Source organism: Gavialis gangeticus, unplaced genomic scaffold, assembly GCF_001723915.1.
Source record: "Gavialis gangeticus isolate Ggan-Ray unplaced genomic scaffold, GavGan_comp1, whole genome shotgun sequence".
NCBI lineage: Eukaryota > Metazoa > Chordata > Crocodylia > Gavialidae > Gavialis > Gavialis gangeticus.
In genome coordinates this window covers 120,876,284-120,892,057 of record NW_017728992.1, presented here as the reverse complement: position 1 = coordinate 120,892,057, position 15,774 = coordinate 120,876,284, and the positions used below count along the sequence as shown (strand labels likewise).

The window sequence follows — 15,774 nt, the reverse complement described above, 5'->3', positions numbered from 1 at the left end:
GGGGCGGGGGGAGGGGAAAGGGCCATGAGGGGGTGAGGCACATTGAGGCCCCAGCCCTAGCCCCACTTTCTCCCTCACTGCTGGGGCCTCGATCTGCTCCATGCCCCCCCCCGCCCCACCCCAACGGCAGTGAGGGAGGGAATGGGGCTAGAGCAGGGAGATGCCCTGCTGGCAGGGCAGGATGGAGCCATGAGCGACTCGTCCAGGGGCATGGGGGGGCACACACCCCAGGAGGGCACAGGGACACCTGCCCCTGGATCTGCATGTGAGTCAGGGCAGGGCAGCCTGCATCTGCAGGCTGGGGCTGGGCTGTTCCTGGCAGAGGGCTGGCCCACTTAGGCTGGGCGGTGACTGCAGAGGCACTGGGAGTGGGGCTGCAGCTCTTCAAAAATTCACTGTAGCCCCCCCCAAACCCTGCTGTCAGTACCACTGACGCCCACCCCAAACACAGTGTGGCCCAGCCTCCTCCAGGAACAGCCCAGTGCAGCCTCCCAGGCTGCAGCAGCAGCTGCCTCACCCTGTGTAGATCCTGGGCACGTGGCCCCCATGCCCCCGTTGGGGGGGGGAAGGGTCAAGGGGAAGGGAAGACTGCTGCACTGTTCCCAGTGTGGGGCTGGCCTGCACTGTGCTTGGGGTGGGTGGCAGCAGTGCTGGGAAGGGGGTTGGGGGGTCTACGGCAAATTTTTGGGTGGCTGCAGCCCCCTCCCCCTCATTGGCCCCGTAGCCCTGCTCCCAGCACTGCCACCACCCAGCCCATGCACAGCGTGGACCAGCCCCTCTGCTGGGAACAACCCAGCCTCAGCTGCAGCCCACCCCATGTGCAACTCCCATGGCACACTTCCCCCCATGCCCTCCTGGGGTGCATGCCCCCCACCCACTCCCCCAGATAAGCCGCTCGTGGCTGTCTCTCCGCAACCCAGCTGCAAGACCTGCCCCTCCCTCACTGCTGCTGCTGCAGCCACCCGCACTGCCCCTCATTCGGTGGGGCATTTTACGCCCCCCCCCCAGCCACGATCAGTCTGCATCAGAAGCAGCTTCCGTTGTGGGCTGGGCTTTGTGCCCCAAGCGCTGCTGCAGCTGCTTCAGGAGCAGCCGGATGCCATGTGCATCCCACCACTGGGTTGAGCTGGACCTGCATTTGGCCAGCTGCAGGAGGGCTCGAGGCGCAGCAGCAGCTGCGTCTGTCCCACACAGAAATGGGGGCAGCCACATGGCCCCAGGAGCCCCCGGGAGAGTGGTGGGAGCCCCCCCTGCCCCTAGATGACCCCCGCCAAGCTCCAATCCTCCCACCACCCAGCTGGGCTAGGGCCCCACTTAACTTCTGTTCCTGACAGGGCCGCACTGTCCCTCCCTCATCATGGGGGCTTCAGTCTGGCCCCCATCCCTTCCCTCCCCAAGATTGACCTGCGTGCCCAGCCTCCCCTCCCCCCCAACTCCCCTGGCCAAGGATTGACTAAAAGAGGCTCCAAGATTGACTGGTTGGGGACCACTGATATATGCTCTCAGAGATGCACCATTTGGGTACTTCATTATGGATTAGATTCCTGGAGCTGGAAGCAGTTCCAAGGGCAGCCAGGACTATAATAGAGTCAAGGCAAGGCTGGGAGTGTGTGTATGTGGAGGAGTAATACCTGTGAGGGAAGTGATTAAAAGTTGTGGCAAAACAATTTTAGCATTTTACAGAATCTTTTGCCTTCTGTGCCTTCTGGCATCCAGTGAACTGGTCTTGCTGGCCAATTTTTTATCAGTGATTCACAGGTGGGAATTCATCTTGACCCTGTTAGTTCAAAGATGCTTTTTAATATTACTGACTCATAAGATCCTGTCAGCTCCTGCCATTCTTGGCAAGGGCACACTGGCATGAAAATATAAATCTGACTTCTGCACAAAAATTGCAGCATTCAGATCTCAAACCCAATGTTAAAATGCTTAAATTTCTTCTCCAACTATAAACTGCCTCAAGCAACCAACTACCCAGTTACCTGTTTGATAATGTTCCACCTGCCATTTTAAAAGTCCAGCGTGGTTATTAGGTCTCTTGTTAAACAGATAGTTCCTTTTTAAACTGGCCCCTTAAGAATAGCTGCCAGTAGGGTGGATAAAAATCAATGATTTTTTTATTTAAATCATATTTTTTGATTTAATTGCATTTTTTTTACTTTTTTAAGATGCTTTAAAAAAAACCCCTCATATAAAGATAGTTTTAATTTAAGATATGTTAAAACTTAAAGGTATCATGGAATAGGGATTATAACTTCTAAGTATATACTATTTGAACCAATAAATTAGAGTGTATTTTGAATAAAACAACCAAGCAAAGTGCTGTCGATGAACTGGCAATGTTATCGTGTACAATCTTTCAGATTGCTATTGCATTTAATATTGTTCCTACATACTATGAATTGGGGCCTGCAACCCTATTTCTGAATATAAAATCCCACTAAAAAGAAAAAGAGTACTTGTTATTCATGTTTGTAGATTTGTCCCATTACTTCTTAAATATACTGTTTGTTAGTTCGTTTTTAAGTACATTGGACTCATAACTTGGCTGTCATTTAAACCCAAGTATTAGTGCCCTACAGCCTGCAGGCTAGACCTGACCCACAAAGGTCCAGTTTAGCCCAGGCAATTGGTGGCATGTAGCTGTATAATGCTGACCATCTCCTCTGCAGGCCTCTCTGCTGCTGCTCTCATACCTGCACTTACCCTAGCTGCAGAATTTGACTTTCTTCATTGCTCTTAGGTATGGGAATTGACAGTAAGGGTAAACATAGACAGCTTGGTAGTGTGGTGTGCAGAGATTTTTCAGCCTATGGTGTAGAATGAATCACAAACAGCAGCTCACAGCAGGAAAAGGTTGCAGACCCAGATCTAATCTACTGTTTCTTCCCTGTATTCATCAGTAGGTACATACTTAAATTGCGGAGATATAAAGGATTTTTTGTGGCCCACTCAGGCCCACTCACAGCACATAGAGATGATTTCCAGGGTATTTTGCAGCAGCCCCACCCTCAGCATTGATTGGAGAGACCACGCCACTCAGCACCGATTGGCAGAGAGGTCCCAGGGGTGTGCCCCTGCTCTTCATCCAGCCCTGCCTCTTGGTGCTGATTGGTGAAGAGACACTTCCAGGGGGAGGAAGGATAAGGAGATAGGCACCATCTTGTCTGCTGCCCTTCGTGCTGCCCTGGCAGATGGTGCACTCCCCTCCTGGCAGCGAAGACCACTAGCTTCCATTGGGGGGCCAGCATTTTATTTTTATTAAGGGTTTTTTGTTGTTGATTTTGTGAAGAATCCTGGATTTTTCAGTTCCCACAAAATGTGTAAATTAAGTAGGTCTCTATTAATTGGTAAAGGCTCTCTTTATATTACAAATGGATAGTATCTGAATAAATTAATTTTTACTGTTGGGGAAATCTCACTATTTCTGGTTTGATTCCTTACCTCCTTTCTCTAAATGTTTAGCATAGTATAGGTTAACTGCATTTTGAATGAGAAGTCAATTCCTTTCCTCAGCTTTCCAATTACCACATTTGCTGTTTCTGAAACATTTTAAAAACTCTTAAAAAGCTACCAAAAGTATCTGACCATTCAGAAACCTTTTTAGCTTAAATATTAAGGTTAATTCTCTCTCATTTGGCAGACACAGGGACAAAACTACACCTCTACTCTACCCTTTCCAAAAGTAGAGTAAATGAATATTGACTATTTTTCCTTGTCATAGATACTAACTAGTAAGCAAGCAAGCCTGTTTGTAGAGTGATGTGATGCTACAAAGGCTTCATAAAGTACAGTTGAGGAATAGCTCAGCACCAGATAATGAACCACTGTGAGAATATTCTAATTCTTTATACAGACTGGACTGTGACTTGTTTGTTCAGTATCACTGGATTTATCCACATGGATTTTTTTTTCTTTTTAGTAAGTTTATGACTTGCGTCTCTTGTTTCTGAGCAATCCTAGTTTTATCTCTTACCAGCAAACTATGAACAAGAATGTCTTCAATATAAAGAACTATTTTTTTAATGCCTGGGGGTGCTTCTATTGGGTAGAACAAACAGCTTGTTCTAGTCCAGATGTTTCCACTAAACCTTCTGTTCTGAGCTTTCATGAATAATTTTCTTTAATTCATCGTGAGATTTAGATAGGCCACTAACTCATATTTAAGTCATTCTAAGCTTGCATGGTGCAGTTAGGTTGCCTGATTTATGTAGGAAAATAATTGGTAGTCTTTCAGTAGTAGTCTGTCCAGCATCCTGAATAGATGCTGTTTTGAGTAATGCATGCCAGCATTACTGTTTGGAGACTTTTCAAAAGAAAAAAAAATACTGCCTATAGAGGCTTTTATATGAAGTAAAGCATAGGGATGAAAGGGGGAAGGGCAGACCATGGTTTACTAAGTAAATGGCAGTTTGGCCACGTTGTGTGGGGATATCTCTGCAATTTTGTTCTCTGTATCGGTGACAGAGGGGAAATTTTGTATCTGCTTATCAGTGAATACAGAATTTTCCTGGATTGTGCCTTAAAATGGTTGCGAGTTAGAAGGATAATTAAAAATCTGTGACAGCCCATCAGGTATAGCCAAAGATTGTCTCAGAAAGTTTCTGTGTTTTCTCTGTTAATTAGACATGTGCTGATATATCATTTGGATATCAGATCGGCACTGATACATGGGAAATTTACATTGTCGGCTAATGGCTTTTTTGGCTGCTGTAGCTGATAATGTTCTCCGATAACTATAATTAATTATGCCTTTTGGCCAGGGCCCCCACATGCCTGGGTTCCCTCTTGCTTTCAGGGCTGGGGTCCCCAGATGCTTAGCTTCCCTTGGGAAATGGTGGGTTTCCTCCTGCAGGCAGGCATCGTTCTTGGGGCTGCTGGGAGCGAGACACAGCTGGCATGCATATGCATGGCCACATGCATGCACATGGCCAGGAGTACAGCCAGGCAGCTTGGAGAGCAGCTCCCTGCAGATAAGTCTATAGAAGGGAAGAGACTCGATGGGGAGCAGATGGAGGCCCCCACAGTGATGGAGGGAGTGGGGCTGGGAGTGCTGCCCAGCCAGGGTAGTGCATGGGACCTGGGGCATGGAGTGAGACAGCAATGGGTGGCTTATCCAGGGGATGTGGCAGGGGCAGCTCCCTGACGCTGAGTGCACCCCCCAGGAGAGGCTATGGGGGCACATGTCCCCCCACTAGATTTGTAAACAGGGTGGATGCAGGCTGCTCGCTGTGGACTTAGGGCTCTCTGCTCTGCTGCCTGTACCTCAGGAGCCCCACACCAGCTGCACACCCCTTGCCCACCTGGCAGTAGTGGGGGTGGTGCATTTTGCCCCTGCTGCTGGGTGGGTGGGGGCACGCAGCTGGCACAGGTTCCTGGGGCAAAGGCAGCAGAGCAGAGAGGCCAAAGCCCACAGTGGGCAGCCCACATCTGCCCTAACCCCACTCAGTTCTGCTCTGCTTGTGGCAGCAGCACTTGAGCTTTAGTTCAAGTGATTAATCAAATCTGCTTTGCATGGGAGCTGACGTGCACCACGCTGCGCTACTTCCAGTTGTATAAGCAATGAAATGTGCGTCAGCATGGAGAAAATAGTAGTGGTGCGCTTTTGCACTAAAGCACACTTCTGAGGTGTTTTAGTTCAAAAGCACACTGCTGCCATTTTCTTTGCAGTGACATGCATTTCACCACTTATACAACTGCAAGTATCACAGCATGGGGTGCTTTTCAAAGCACCCAGTGCTATGGGACTTGCATATGTAAAAATCTCTTTAAAGGCTTATCCAACTAGAGTTGGCTGGTTATCCACCAGAAACAACCAATACTTGTGGATCTGCATGCAAAAAGTGGATGCAGTGTTCATAACCCTTCTCCTGTTGTAGGCAAATCTGATACAGAGCATTATGCTGGTGCACAACAGATTTCCATAGAGCATTTTTGTGTTGTCTAACACAGCAGGTTGTAAGGACCATTGGACATAAATGTCACAAATGCTAGAAATGGTGCCCATCACATCCTGCCACACACTGTTGAATTGATAGGTACCCTTTTTCCCCAAATTCTGAAAGTGGTTGCTTTCAGCTAGGGTTAGCCATTAATTACTATATCATGTTACAAAGATATTAAAAGCACTATTCTAAATTGATGAATGATTCCTGCTAAATGGAAATATTCTTTGTTCTGTAGGGAAAACAAAATTATTCTACAGGCTCCTGTTTTGTGCTGTTGTAAGATGTATAGATTATTTGTGTTGCCTTTTTTGAGTAATCAAATTTTTGCTTTCCCACCCCCAGAAATATTCTCCCTGGAAAGTTTATTGTACAGTACCAGATGTTTGATGTCCCCCTTTCCTCCCTCCCCAGAGACTCTGAGGTTCTGTATGCTTGGGAAACAGCACTACAGAACACTAAGCATTAGTTTTACATCAAGTGACTGAGACAACATATGGTTTTTTAATCATTGTATTTCCATATTTTTCTTCATGAATCATTACGTGAACAACCACTACAGGTTTTTTTTTTTTACATGATGACCAGTATGTTCTAAATGTCTTGCTGATGATCTTTGGCCTAGATTAAGAAATTATATAAAACGTAGAGTTGACAGCATCATTTGTGAAAAGAAAATGTTGAAGTGTCTCATTAGTACTTGTCTCCAGTTGCATCACAACTCTTACCCAAAGGCCACTGATGAGAATAATGATTGCTTTCTTCCTTTATTACCAATCTCTTATTTTCTCATTATTTGTATCCATAAATTTGTGCAGTGAACTATGGAATGAGCAAGAATCCATTCTTATAAAAATTCTGTAATTCAGCAATAACTGACCTCATTTAATTAGAGGTGCTTTACTTGTGAGGTCCCAGAATAAAATACTTCAACTTAATCTGAATTGCCATGTGATTTTGATTGCTGGGGCATATTGCAACTCTTAGTCTCTGTACATATCTCTTCAGGTAAAAATTCTCTCTCTTCCTGTGTGTGCCTAACTCTTAGAAAGTGATTACCAAGTTGGTCAAGTTTGGTCACTCTCAGTATCACTGAACAAGTTGAGGTCACTCAGAGTTCTCATCTATACTGGAATTTGGAGAATGCTTCTCATTTCAGTAGGACTAGGCTGTTTGTTCATTTTTTCCTGCCAAATAAAACTATGTTCAGTAAATGGAAATTTGATCATCCAAGTGTCATAGAATCATAGAAATTAAGGGCTGGAAGGGCCCTTGAAAGATCATCAAGTCCAACCCCGCTGTTCTGGGCAGGAATACTGCTGAGATCAGATGATCCCACCAAGGAGTCTGTTCATTCTCCTCTTAAAGACTTCCAAGGTTGGAGACTGCACCACCTCCTTGGGAAATCTATTCCAAATTTTGATCACCATTACCATAAATAATTTCTTCCTTGCATCCAACCTGAAACTATCCTCTAACAGTTTATGGGCATTGCTGCTTGTGCTTCCATGGGGCACCCTAGTGAACAGTCTTTTTCCCAGCTCCCAATATTCACCCCCTACATACTTACCGATGACTACCAAGTCCCCCCTCTGTCTTCTCTTCCCCAGGCTGAACAGTCCCAGATATCTTAGTGTTTCCACATAAGGTTTGTCCTCCAGGCTCTTAATCATTCTTGTGGCCCTTCTCTGGACCCTTTCAAGATTCTCCACGTCTTTTTTGAAGTGCAGTGCCCAGAACTGGACACAGTACACCAGCTGAGGTGTCACCAGTGCTGAGTAGAGAGGAAGTATCATTTCCTTAGCCCTTCTTGCAATACATCAGCTAATGCTTCCTAGTATGATGGTCCCTTTCAGCCATCATGCTGGGCAGGACATCTCCTCCTAACCTATATTTGTCTCTGGTTACTTCTCCCCAGATGAAGCACTCTGTATTTATCCTTATTGAACTGCATTTGGTTCTACTTTGCCCACCTTTCCATCTTGTCCAGGTCTGCTTGGATCCACATCCTATCCTGTAGCGTGATTGTTTTTCCTGTTAACTTAGTATTGTCCACAAACGTGGCCAGTGTGCTTTCTATTTTCTTATCTAAATAGCTAATAAAGATGTTGAATGGCATGGAGCCAAGAACCAAACACTGTGGGACACCACTGGCTACCTCCGTCCAAGACCTATACAGACCCGTCCGCTAGCACTCTGGGATTGACCCTTTAGCCAGTAATTGAGGACAGAGTACCTAAACTGGCAAACACAAGTTCAGCATTTGATCAGTTCAGACTGCTGTTTGTATTTTGTGTACTTCAAAGACATTATTAAGCATGACTTCATGTTAACTTTCCTATACAAAAGTGGCAAAGCATTACTTACTTTATTTTTACATGGTACTTAACTGAGAAGTTTTTTATGGTCATTTCAGGCAGAACTATGCTGCGCACCTTGCTCAGATATGAGGATAGAACCCAGGATCCTTACACTGTGTGACAACTTATTTAGGTAGCCTGCTTACAAAGTATCAGTATGTTACATCTCCTCTAGCAACTGATCTAGTGTATTCCTATAAATTCCTTTCAGTTAAGTGATAATCCCTAACATGCACAGTGGCTCACTCATGGTAGAATTTTGAAATAAAGACTAAACATAACTGTGGTATATCTATTTCACATGGTAGAAAATTTCCTTAATAATATAAGATCTGTCATTCATGTGTTTGCAGATAAATGATGCTTATCTCAGCAAAACCTGATAATTCTGTTTTGGTCATTTTGTTACATTTGAATAGTTTGAGTGACATTGAAATCCCTGAAGGTTGGGAGGTATGATTTCATCGCCTGGCTCATAAAATTATGCTTATTTCTACACTAGTTTGGAGGAAATAGGAAAAAATGTTAACTTCTGCTGTATAAACAAGTATTTGATCATCCCAGTACCACAGTGCTTGAATACATCTGTTTTATGTTATTCTTAACACAGATCAACTCTGAAGAACACATTGAGACAGCTAACCTGGAGACAGTCATCTGGGATCGCAGTATTCCTGAAGACATAAAGAAAAAGATAGAACCTAGAGAGGTTCCAGCAGAAAGTGTTACTGTTTGGATTGATCCACTGGATGCTACACAAGAATATACAGGTAGCTGATGCATTTGGTTGTTTGTTTGTTTGTTTTTAACCAGCCAAATGATTAATTCTGGCTGATTCCTTCTTTTATACTGTTTCATTTACTTTGAAAAGTATTAAACATTTTAATGTGGCATTTCTTATTTAGGGGCATAAACAGTTTTAAGAACTGTATTGGTAGCAAATGATACCACAGTATGCTTAGAAACTAACATCTTCAATAACAGTGCAGAGCAGGTATAGCAGAACCATTGTAGGTTTAATCTTTTCAATCAGGGTTAAAATTACAGCAATTTAGCAAGCAGGTACCACCACAGAAATATGCAGATGTGATAAATAACAGTTGATGTGCATCCCCAACTGGTAGCTTTTCTTTCCTTTTTAAAATGGTTAAAAAGTGCATTTGTCTATATCCTAAGATTTTTCTCAGCAAAGTTTTTGCAAGTAAGGTGAGCTACTCTTAAAAATGATATTCTGGCCAGATCTGTTTGCCCCAAAGCTGAAATAGATTTGATATTTACATGTGACTGATGTAAAACATTTTTTATGAGTGCAGGTGATACACATTTATTCTATTTAAATTGATACTATAACAATGCTAAATCATTCAAAACATAATATTTTGCATTCTGATTTATCCCATTAGTTGAGTTATCTTACTTGTGCCTGGGCTAGATTTAAGAAATGGTCATAAAATAAAAATACATCACATTTTCACAATCCTTGCCCCATCTTCACAAACTCAAAATACTGCATGAACAATTTAAAATATATGCAGCTAAAATTTATCCAGTATAAAACCAGACATATACTCCACTGGTATAGTGTTCTTCTGGTATGACCTTCAAAACCTGGAAAGAACATTCAGTTAGAAAATAGTCAGAGGTTGCTGAGGGGGATTTATTCTATGAGCCCGACTTAACATTGTTTGTGGAAGACCACATTGTAGATAAAGGGGTATTGGATTTGAATTCTGTAGGAGTTTAGTGCATATCCTCTAAACAATAAGACTGAAGGAAAAAGTGGGGAAGAGTCTCTTGGTAAATTTGGCATACCATAGAGACGGAAGAACATTGTGCCTCTTTAAAAGACCATATTGAGAATGCATTCTCATCCTTGCAGAATGAAATCACAGTACAATCAAGATTGTGTTACAGAGCATTCATTTACTACACCTTCTCTAGCCTATCATGTTATTCTATGTATTTCAGTAAACATAAGGTCTACTTTCTCTTTCTACTTTTTAATCTATGTAGTATTGGTCTAATTCACATCTCTGATTTCTTTTTTTCCTCCCTTAGAGGATCTTCGGCACTATGTTACAACTATGGTTTGTGTGGCTGTAAATGGAAAGCCAGTAATAGGAGTAATACACAAACCATTCTCATCATATACAGGTATTGGTGTTCCTTCCTCTCCTTTCTTGCCTCCATCCTGCTGCTTTCACTGATGTACAGTTTATTAAAGCTTGACATGTAAGGGAGACTGGAGTTAAATGATAAAATAACACCTGGTAGCAAAAATTACTTTGTGTTCAAAGTTTTCAAGTTTAGGGCCATTATCATTTTCATTGTGTTTAAAAGCAGAACATGTCCTCTTGGTTTGAAGAATGGTACATTGAAGTAACAAACTGAAAATGAAGTTGTTGACAAAGTTCATTTAGCATTAATCTGTGTTCTGTCGCCTTCCTCTAAGAACCCCCTGTTTATGCAGGTAATCCATGAATTCTATGGCATTGCTTCCAAGACTAAATATTTATTCATCTTGAGTGCTGATGGCAGAATCAAGATCTTCACAGTGATTGCTGATGTATCTGTCACTCAAGATTGATTAGAACAGAAAAAATTATTGGGAACAGTCCCTGTTCAAAATACTCAGTATTTACATGCATATTTTTTTTACTTTTCATTGAAGGTGAGGATGGATATGAGCTTAAGGATACATTTTGAGGTCTTGGGGGTGTTGCCACTAACTTATGAAAGGCTCAAACAAGGAAGACGCTGAGTATATTTGAAGGAAATATGTACTATGTATTCCCTCTTAAAAAAGAAACATAACATAGTTTCCTTTTTTCCCTTAGACAACACTGACCTCTTGAGTCAACAGAAATTATGCAGTAGCTCCAACTATCAGAACAAAGCAAATTCAAATGCTTTGAAAAGCTGTCAAATCTTCAGATATGGTATTTGAATAGAACCAGTAATGTAAAAATGGAAGCTTCCCCTGTTCTTCCCCTGTAAAAGATGCACACAGAATAAAACTAATAAGACACAACATGATGTGAAGTGCCTTAAGTAAACTGAAGAGATTTTTTTTCCTCTGAATTCTCCACTCTAGGCATTTTTCTGCTAGAAAATAAATCTAATAAAAAAAAATCATAGGAGGAAGTGTAGTTCTCATTTTGTAAGTTGGAGTATGTCTAATATTATCCCTGAGGTTGATATCTTCAAAGTCTGTTAACAGAACATACTTTCTTTTGTAGTCTGGGCAATGGTGGATGGAGGGTCAAATGTAAAAGCTCGTTCCTCCTACAATGAGAAAACTCCAAGGATTATCGTATCCCGCTCTCACGCAGGAAAAGTAAACCAGGTTGCTCGGCAGACATTTGGAAATAAAACTACGATCATCCCTGCTGGTGGAGCAGGTTTGTTAACCCTGAGTACACCATCCACTTTATTGCTCAGAGAGGGAGATGGTTATTAAACGGGAGAAGGGACGAAGAGCCAAACAGCTGGCAGTAGAAGCCCTGGATACCATGCATATAGAGTGTTCAGCTGTAAGACCCTTAACTGATTCTGTCAAGGGTGTTGGTTGGATGGAAATAAAAATAATGTCCCCAACTATTAGGCATACCGTGAAAGGAAAAGGGAGTGCTGGAGATAGTACCTTGAGCATTGGGGGAATAAGTTCAAAACTAGTTGTTATGTTAAAAGGCTGATAGTTATTTCCAGATCTCTTGGAGTGATTGTACCTGATATATATAGAGAGAGCACCTCAATAACAGAGAAGGAGAAGCACATGTTTGAAGCAGTAAATACAGTCTGCTGCAAAATACAGATTGGTTTAATCTCAATAACTGCATCCTTCAAATAGGATGCAGTCACTGTATATTGATGAGCTATCCTGGGTACAAGAATTAATTTAAATTGGGTTATGGGTATTGGAAGAAATGAAATTGATAAAGTAGATATTACACTAAATTGGTCTGCATAAAAAAGAGAACATTTAATATGAATAAAATGGATTAGTTGAACTGTGAAATGAGCTAGTAGGGAGTTTTGTAAAAGAATAAAGTCTGTCTATATAATGAAGGCATCTGATTACATCTAGAGACTATTTTTTAATGGGAAATGCATTTGTGAAAAATCTCTGGGCTGCCTTGCTTCTTTTAAAGATTGTTTTATTTAAATATATAAATATAGATACATAATCTTTCTTAAAATTAAATGGACAAAGAAAAAAAAGATGGATTTGGGATTTTTAAATGAGAAATCAGTCATAAAATTGTACAAATAACCCTGAGGGCAAAGATTTATTCATACATGGTCCAGTTCTGTTTTGTAGATATGTCTGTGAGTGGCATATCAATAGAGAGGGTCTAAAGGAAATATGTTAAAAAAATGGGCTTGCTGCCTTAAATGTGAAAGAATGGGAAATCTAGATTTTGGCAGGGAAGGATAACCAAAGGTGAAATTTTTCAGTTGAACTTCAGATGATCCAATTAGTTTTCTTTTCATATCTTTTTATTCTGATAAGCAGTTACATATAGTGAAAATGTCATTACTTATGATGAAATGGCAAGTATGATATTTTGAATTAACCAATGCTCCATTTATAATCCTTTTTAGGTTATAAAGTTCTAGCTCTCCTTGATGTGCCTGATGAGAAACAAGAAAAAGCTGATGTGTATATTCATGTGACATACATTAAGAAGTGGGACATATGTGCTGGAAATGCTGTATTGAAAGCATTAGGTGGTCATATGACTACTCTGTCTGGAGAAGAAATCAGTTATACTGGTTCAGATGGTAATGAGGGTGGACTCATTGCCAGTATCAATATGGACCATAAGGCACTGATTGAAAAACTCCCAGATCTAGAGAAGACTGCACATAAATAAACAAAACTGCTGAGGAATTCAAGACTGCAGAAGCATGACTTGAAATGTTCAATCTGGGGGAACAGGTGTGAGAGTGACCTGTTAAAGGGTATTATGTACAAGAAGTAAAGCAACTCAGCCTAGTTTTGGGGACAACAAACAGCATCGGGTTTTTTCAATGGCAGTGTTTAAAAACTCAAAAATAAAAAGGCATCAAGTTGCCTCATTCCTTGATTTCCATCCTTTTTTTTTCAGACTGTTTCCATATATTTTATTTAAAGTGCATATGCTCTGTACGTGCATGTGTGTATACATGCATGCACACAGGTGTGTGTATGTGAATATAGCTGATTAAAAAAATCCAGATCGATACTTAGATTATTATAATTAGTTCTCATGTGGATTATTCAATCTGAGTACATCATGTTCCAGTAGTTGTAGCACTTCCATATTGAATTACAAGGGAAAAAGATAAGATTTATGTGGTTATTTGATAACTGTAACCCAAGCAGGGAATATGGAACACAAAGTTATATTTCTGTGAAGCACAAGAAAACAGACACAAATCTGTGTGGAACAACAGTTAAAATCTTTGACAGAGTAGTATTTTATTGAAGAATAAAACGTGTTCTGGACTATTCTGACGTTTTTCTGAAAACTTAAACCAGTTTAATTCAAATATGAGAATTGTGAATATTGGTGATTAATAAATCAGTGTAATTCTTTCTGTATATCTTTTTAGAAAGAAGATAATATTCCCTTGTATAATTTTTAACAATTAACTCTTGTCTTTGGTTAGTTCAAGGTGCATGCTAAATTCTTCTTTTTCAAACTTGTTCAGCATTCCATGTTTAGCTCTGTATAAGCAGCCTCTTTTTTGTTTGTCTATTTGCTAAGTTACTTGGCAAATACATAAAATTGATTTTGCTGGTAAAAATAAGTTGATCAATTTACAATATGAAAAAGATTACCAGTTTTCAGGCACTCCTAAATTTGGTTGATGGCTTTTATTGTCGATTGTGTGTGAATAGCCTTTAAAGGTGCATTCTTTCCCACTGTAAACCCCACTTCTGAACAGTCTGTGACTACATATTGACCACATAAATATTAGGAGTTTAGGTCTGCATTCAATCAGGGCACATTCTGATAATATTACATGGTTTTGGAAATTTTAGGAGATTTTGAACTCTTGAGTACTGCAGTGTGATGGGCAAAACTTTTCAATCCTGGATTGGATTGAAGGGTTTTTTTCTCTAAGTCGCGTAAAACAAAATGTTACTCCAATAGCAAACAGTGGCACCATAAATAGTTGCAAACTTCTGTCTTATGAACCTGTAATCTTCTCAGAAGCTTTTAAGGGTAGTAGAGAAGCAGCATTTAATAACATTCTTTTAGTCCCAGTAGGCAAATTTCACATCTCTTTTCGAGGAATAACATTTTCATTTAAATTTACATCTTTTTCAAGTCTAAGTTATTTACTATAATGCAGACCACTCTTATGCAAAATCTGTTATCTTGGTAAAAATATCTTTCCTTTGTTTCCATTTTTATTCATTTAAAAGAAAGAGTTAATTTGCCTATCAGGAGTGTTACTTTTTTCCTTTAAGGTTGTTAATTTTTTAATAACATATATATATCTCAAAAGTTCCTTTAAGTGTATATGTACAGAGTAATTAAGATGAGCTTATAGTTATTTGTATTTTTGTAAATTGTTTGACAAAGTATACTAGTCATGGCTAGTCATTTGGTATGGGTAATATTTCTAATTGCTTTAACCAGTTGTTTTCCTTTTTCCAAAACTGTCACTGCTGCTGCTGATTTAATTTTACTTGGATAGACATTCTCAGAATTCTGCCTAAAAAGTAAATTTATTCTAAATTTGGAGCATAAATGGATTAACTGCTGTATTCTACAGAACGGAATGAATGCATGCCAATAAAGAAGGGCAGAATTATTGTGAACAACTTGATTAATTGCAAGTTTCACTGAAGAATAAAAATCAGCTTTTTAACCATGCTCTAATGGTATGTTGCAGGAAATTCTTTATAATTTGTTTCCTTCTGACTGTAGAACTACTTGATTTAATAAAAAAGGCATCTTTTAGTACTAATTAAAGAGTATGGGTTAAATATAACTCTACTAATAGCCACAATTAATATTTTCAAGTGTGATGTCTCCTAAAGGTAGGACAGAAAGTGTTTAAATAATACTGGGGGGGGGGGGAAATTAAAAATCTAAGATTCAGATTGGGATAGCACAAACCTTTCCTCATGAAAATAAGACTGTTTATATTAGGATTGATTCTACCACCTTTCCTCACATAGGGCTTGATTTCTGGTCAGACTGCATGCCCACATAAGGTGGGAAGAGGGCAATGATTTCCCTTACCTTCCTACAGAAGGTACCTATGTGGGAGTCAGTGAGGATTTTCACCTCTTTGATTTCTCCCAAGTGTAGGTAAAGAGAGGACGAACAAATCCTGCAGGTGCAGTCCCCCTACTTACTGGTCATACTGGCTGTGTCTACACAAGATGTTGGCTGCATTACTGTGCAGTAGTGTTTATACAAGTACTAAATGACTAGTAACTGGAGTTACTGTGCAATAGCGCCTCT

The 15,774-nt window shown here is 40.7% G+C and overlaps 1 protein-coding gene across 1 annotated transcript in view; it reads left to right on the top strand.

Moving 5' to 3' along the window:
* Window positions 1-15,177, top strand: part of IMPAD1 (inositol monophosphatase domain containing 1) — a 30,134-nt gene extending 14,957 nt beyond the window's left edge. Inside the window, exons 3-6 of the mRNA XM_019519003.1 lie at window positions 8,916-9,075; window positions 10,364-10,459; window positions 11,545-11,706; window positions 12,911-15,177. Coding sequence (XP_019374548.1) covers window positions 8,916-9,075; window positions 10,364-10,459; window positions 11,545-11,706; window positions 12,911-13,182 — 690 coding nt within the window. The 3' untranslated portion in view covers window positions 13,183-15,177. The remainder of the gene's footprint in view (window positions 1-8,915; window positions 9,076-10,363; window positions 10,460-11,544; window positions 11,707-12,910) is intronic.
* Window positions 15,178-15,774: the final 597 nt, after the last annotated feature.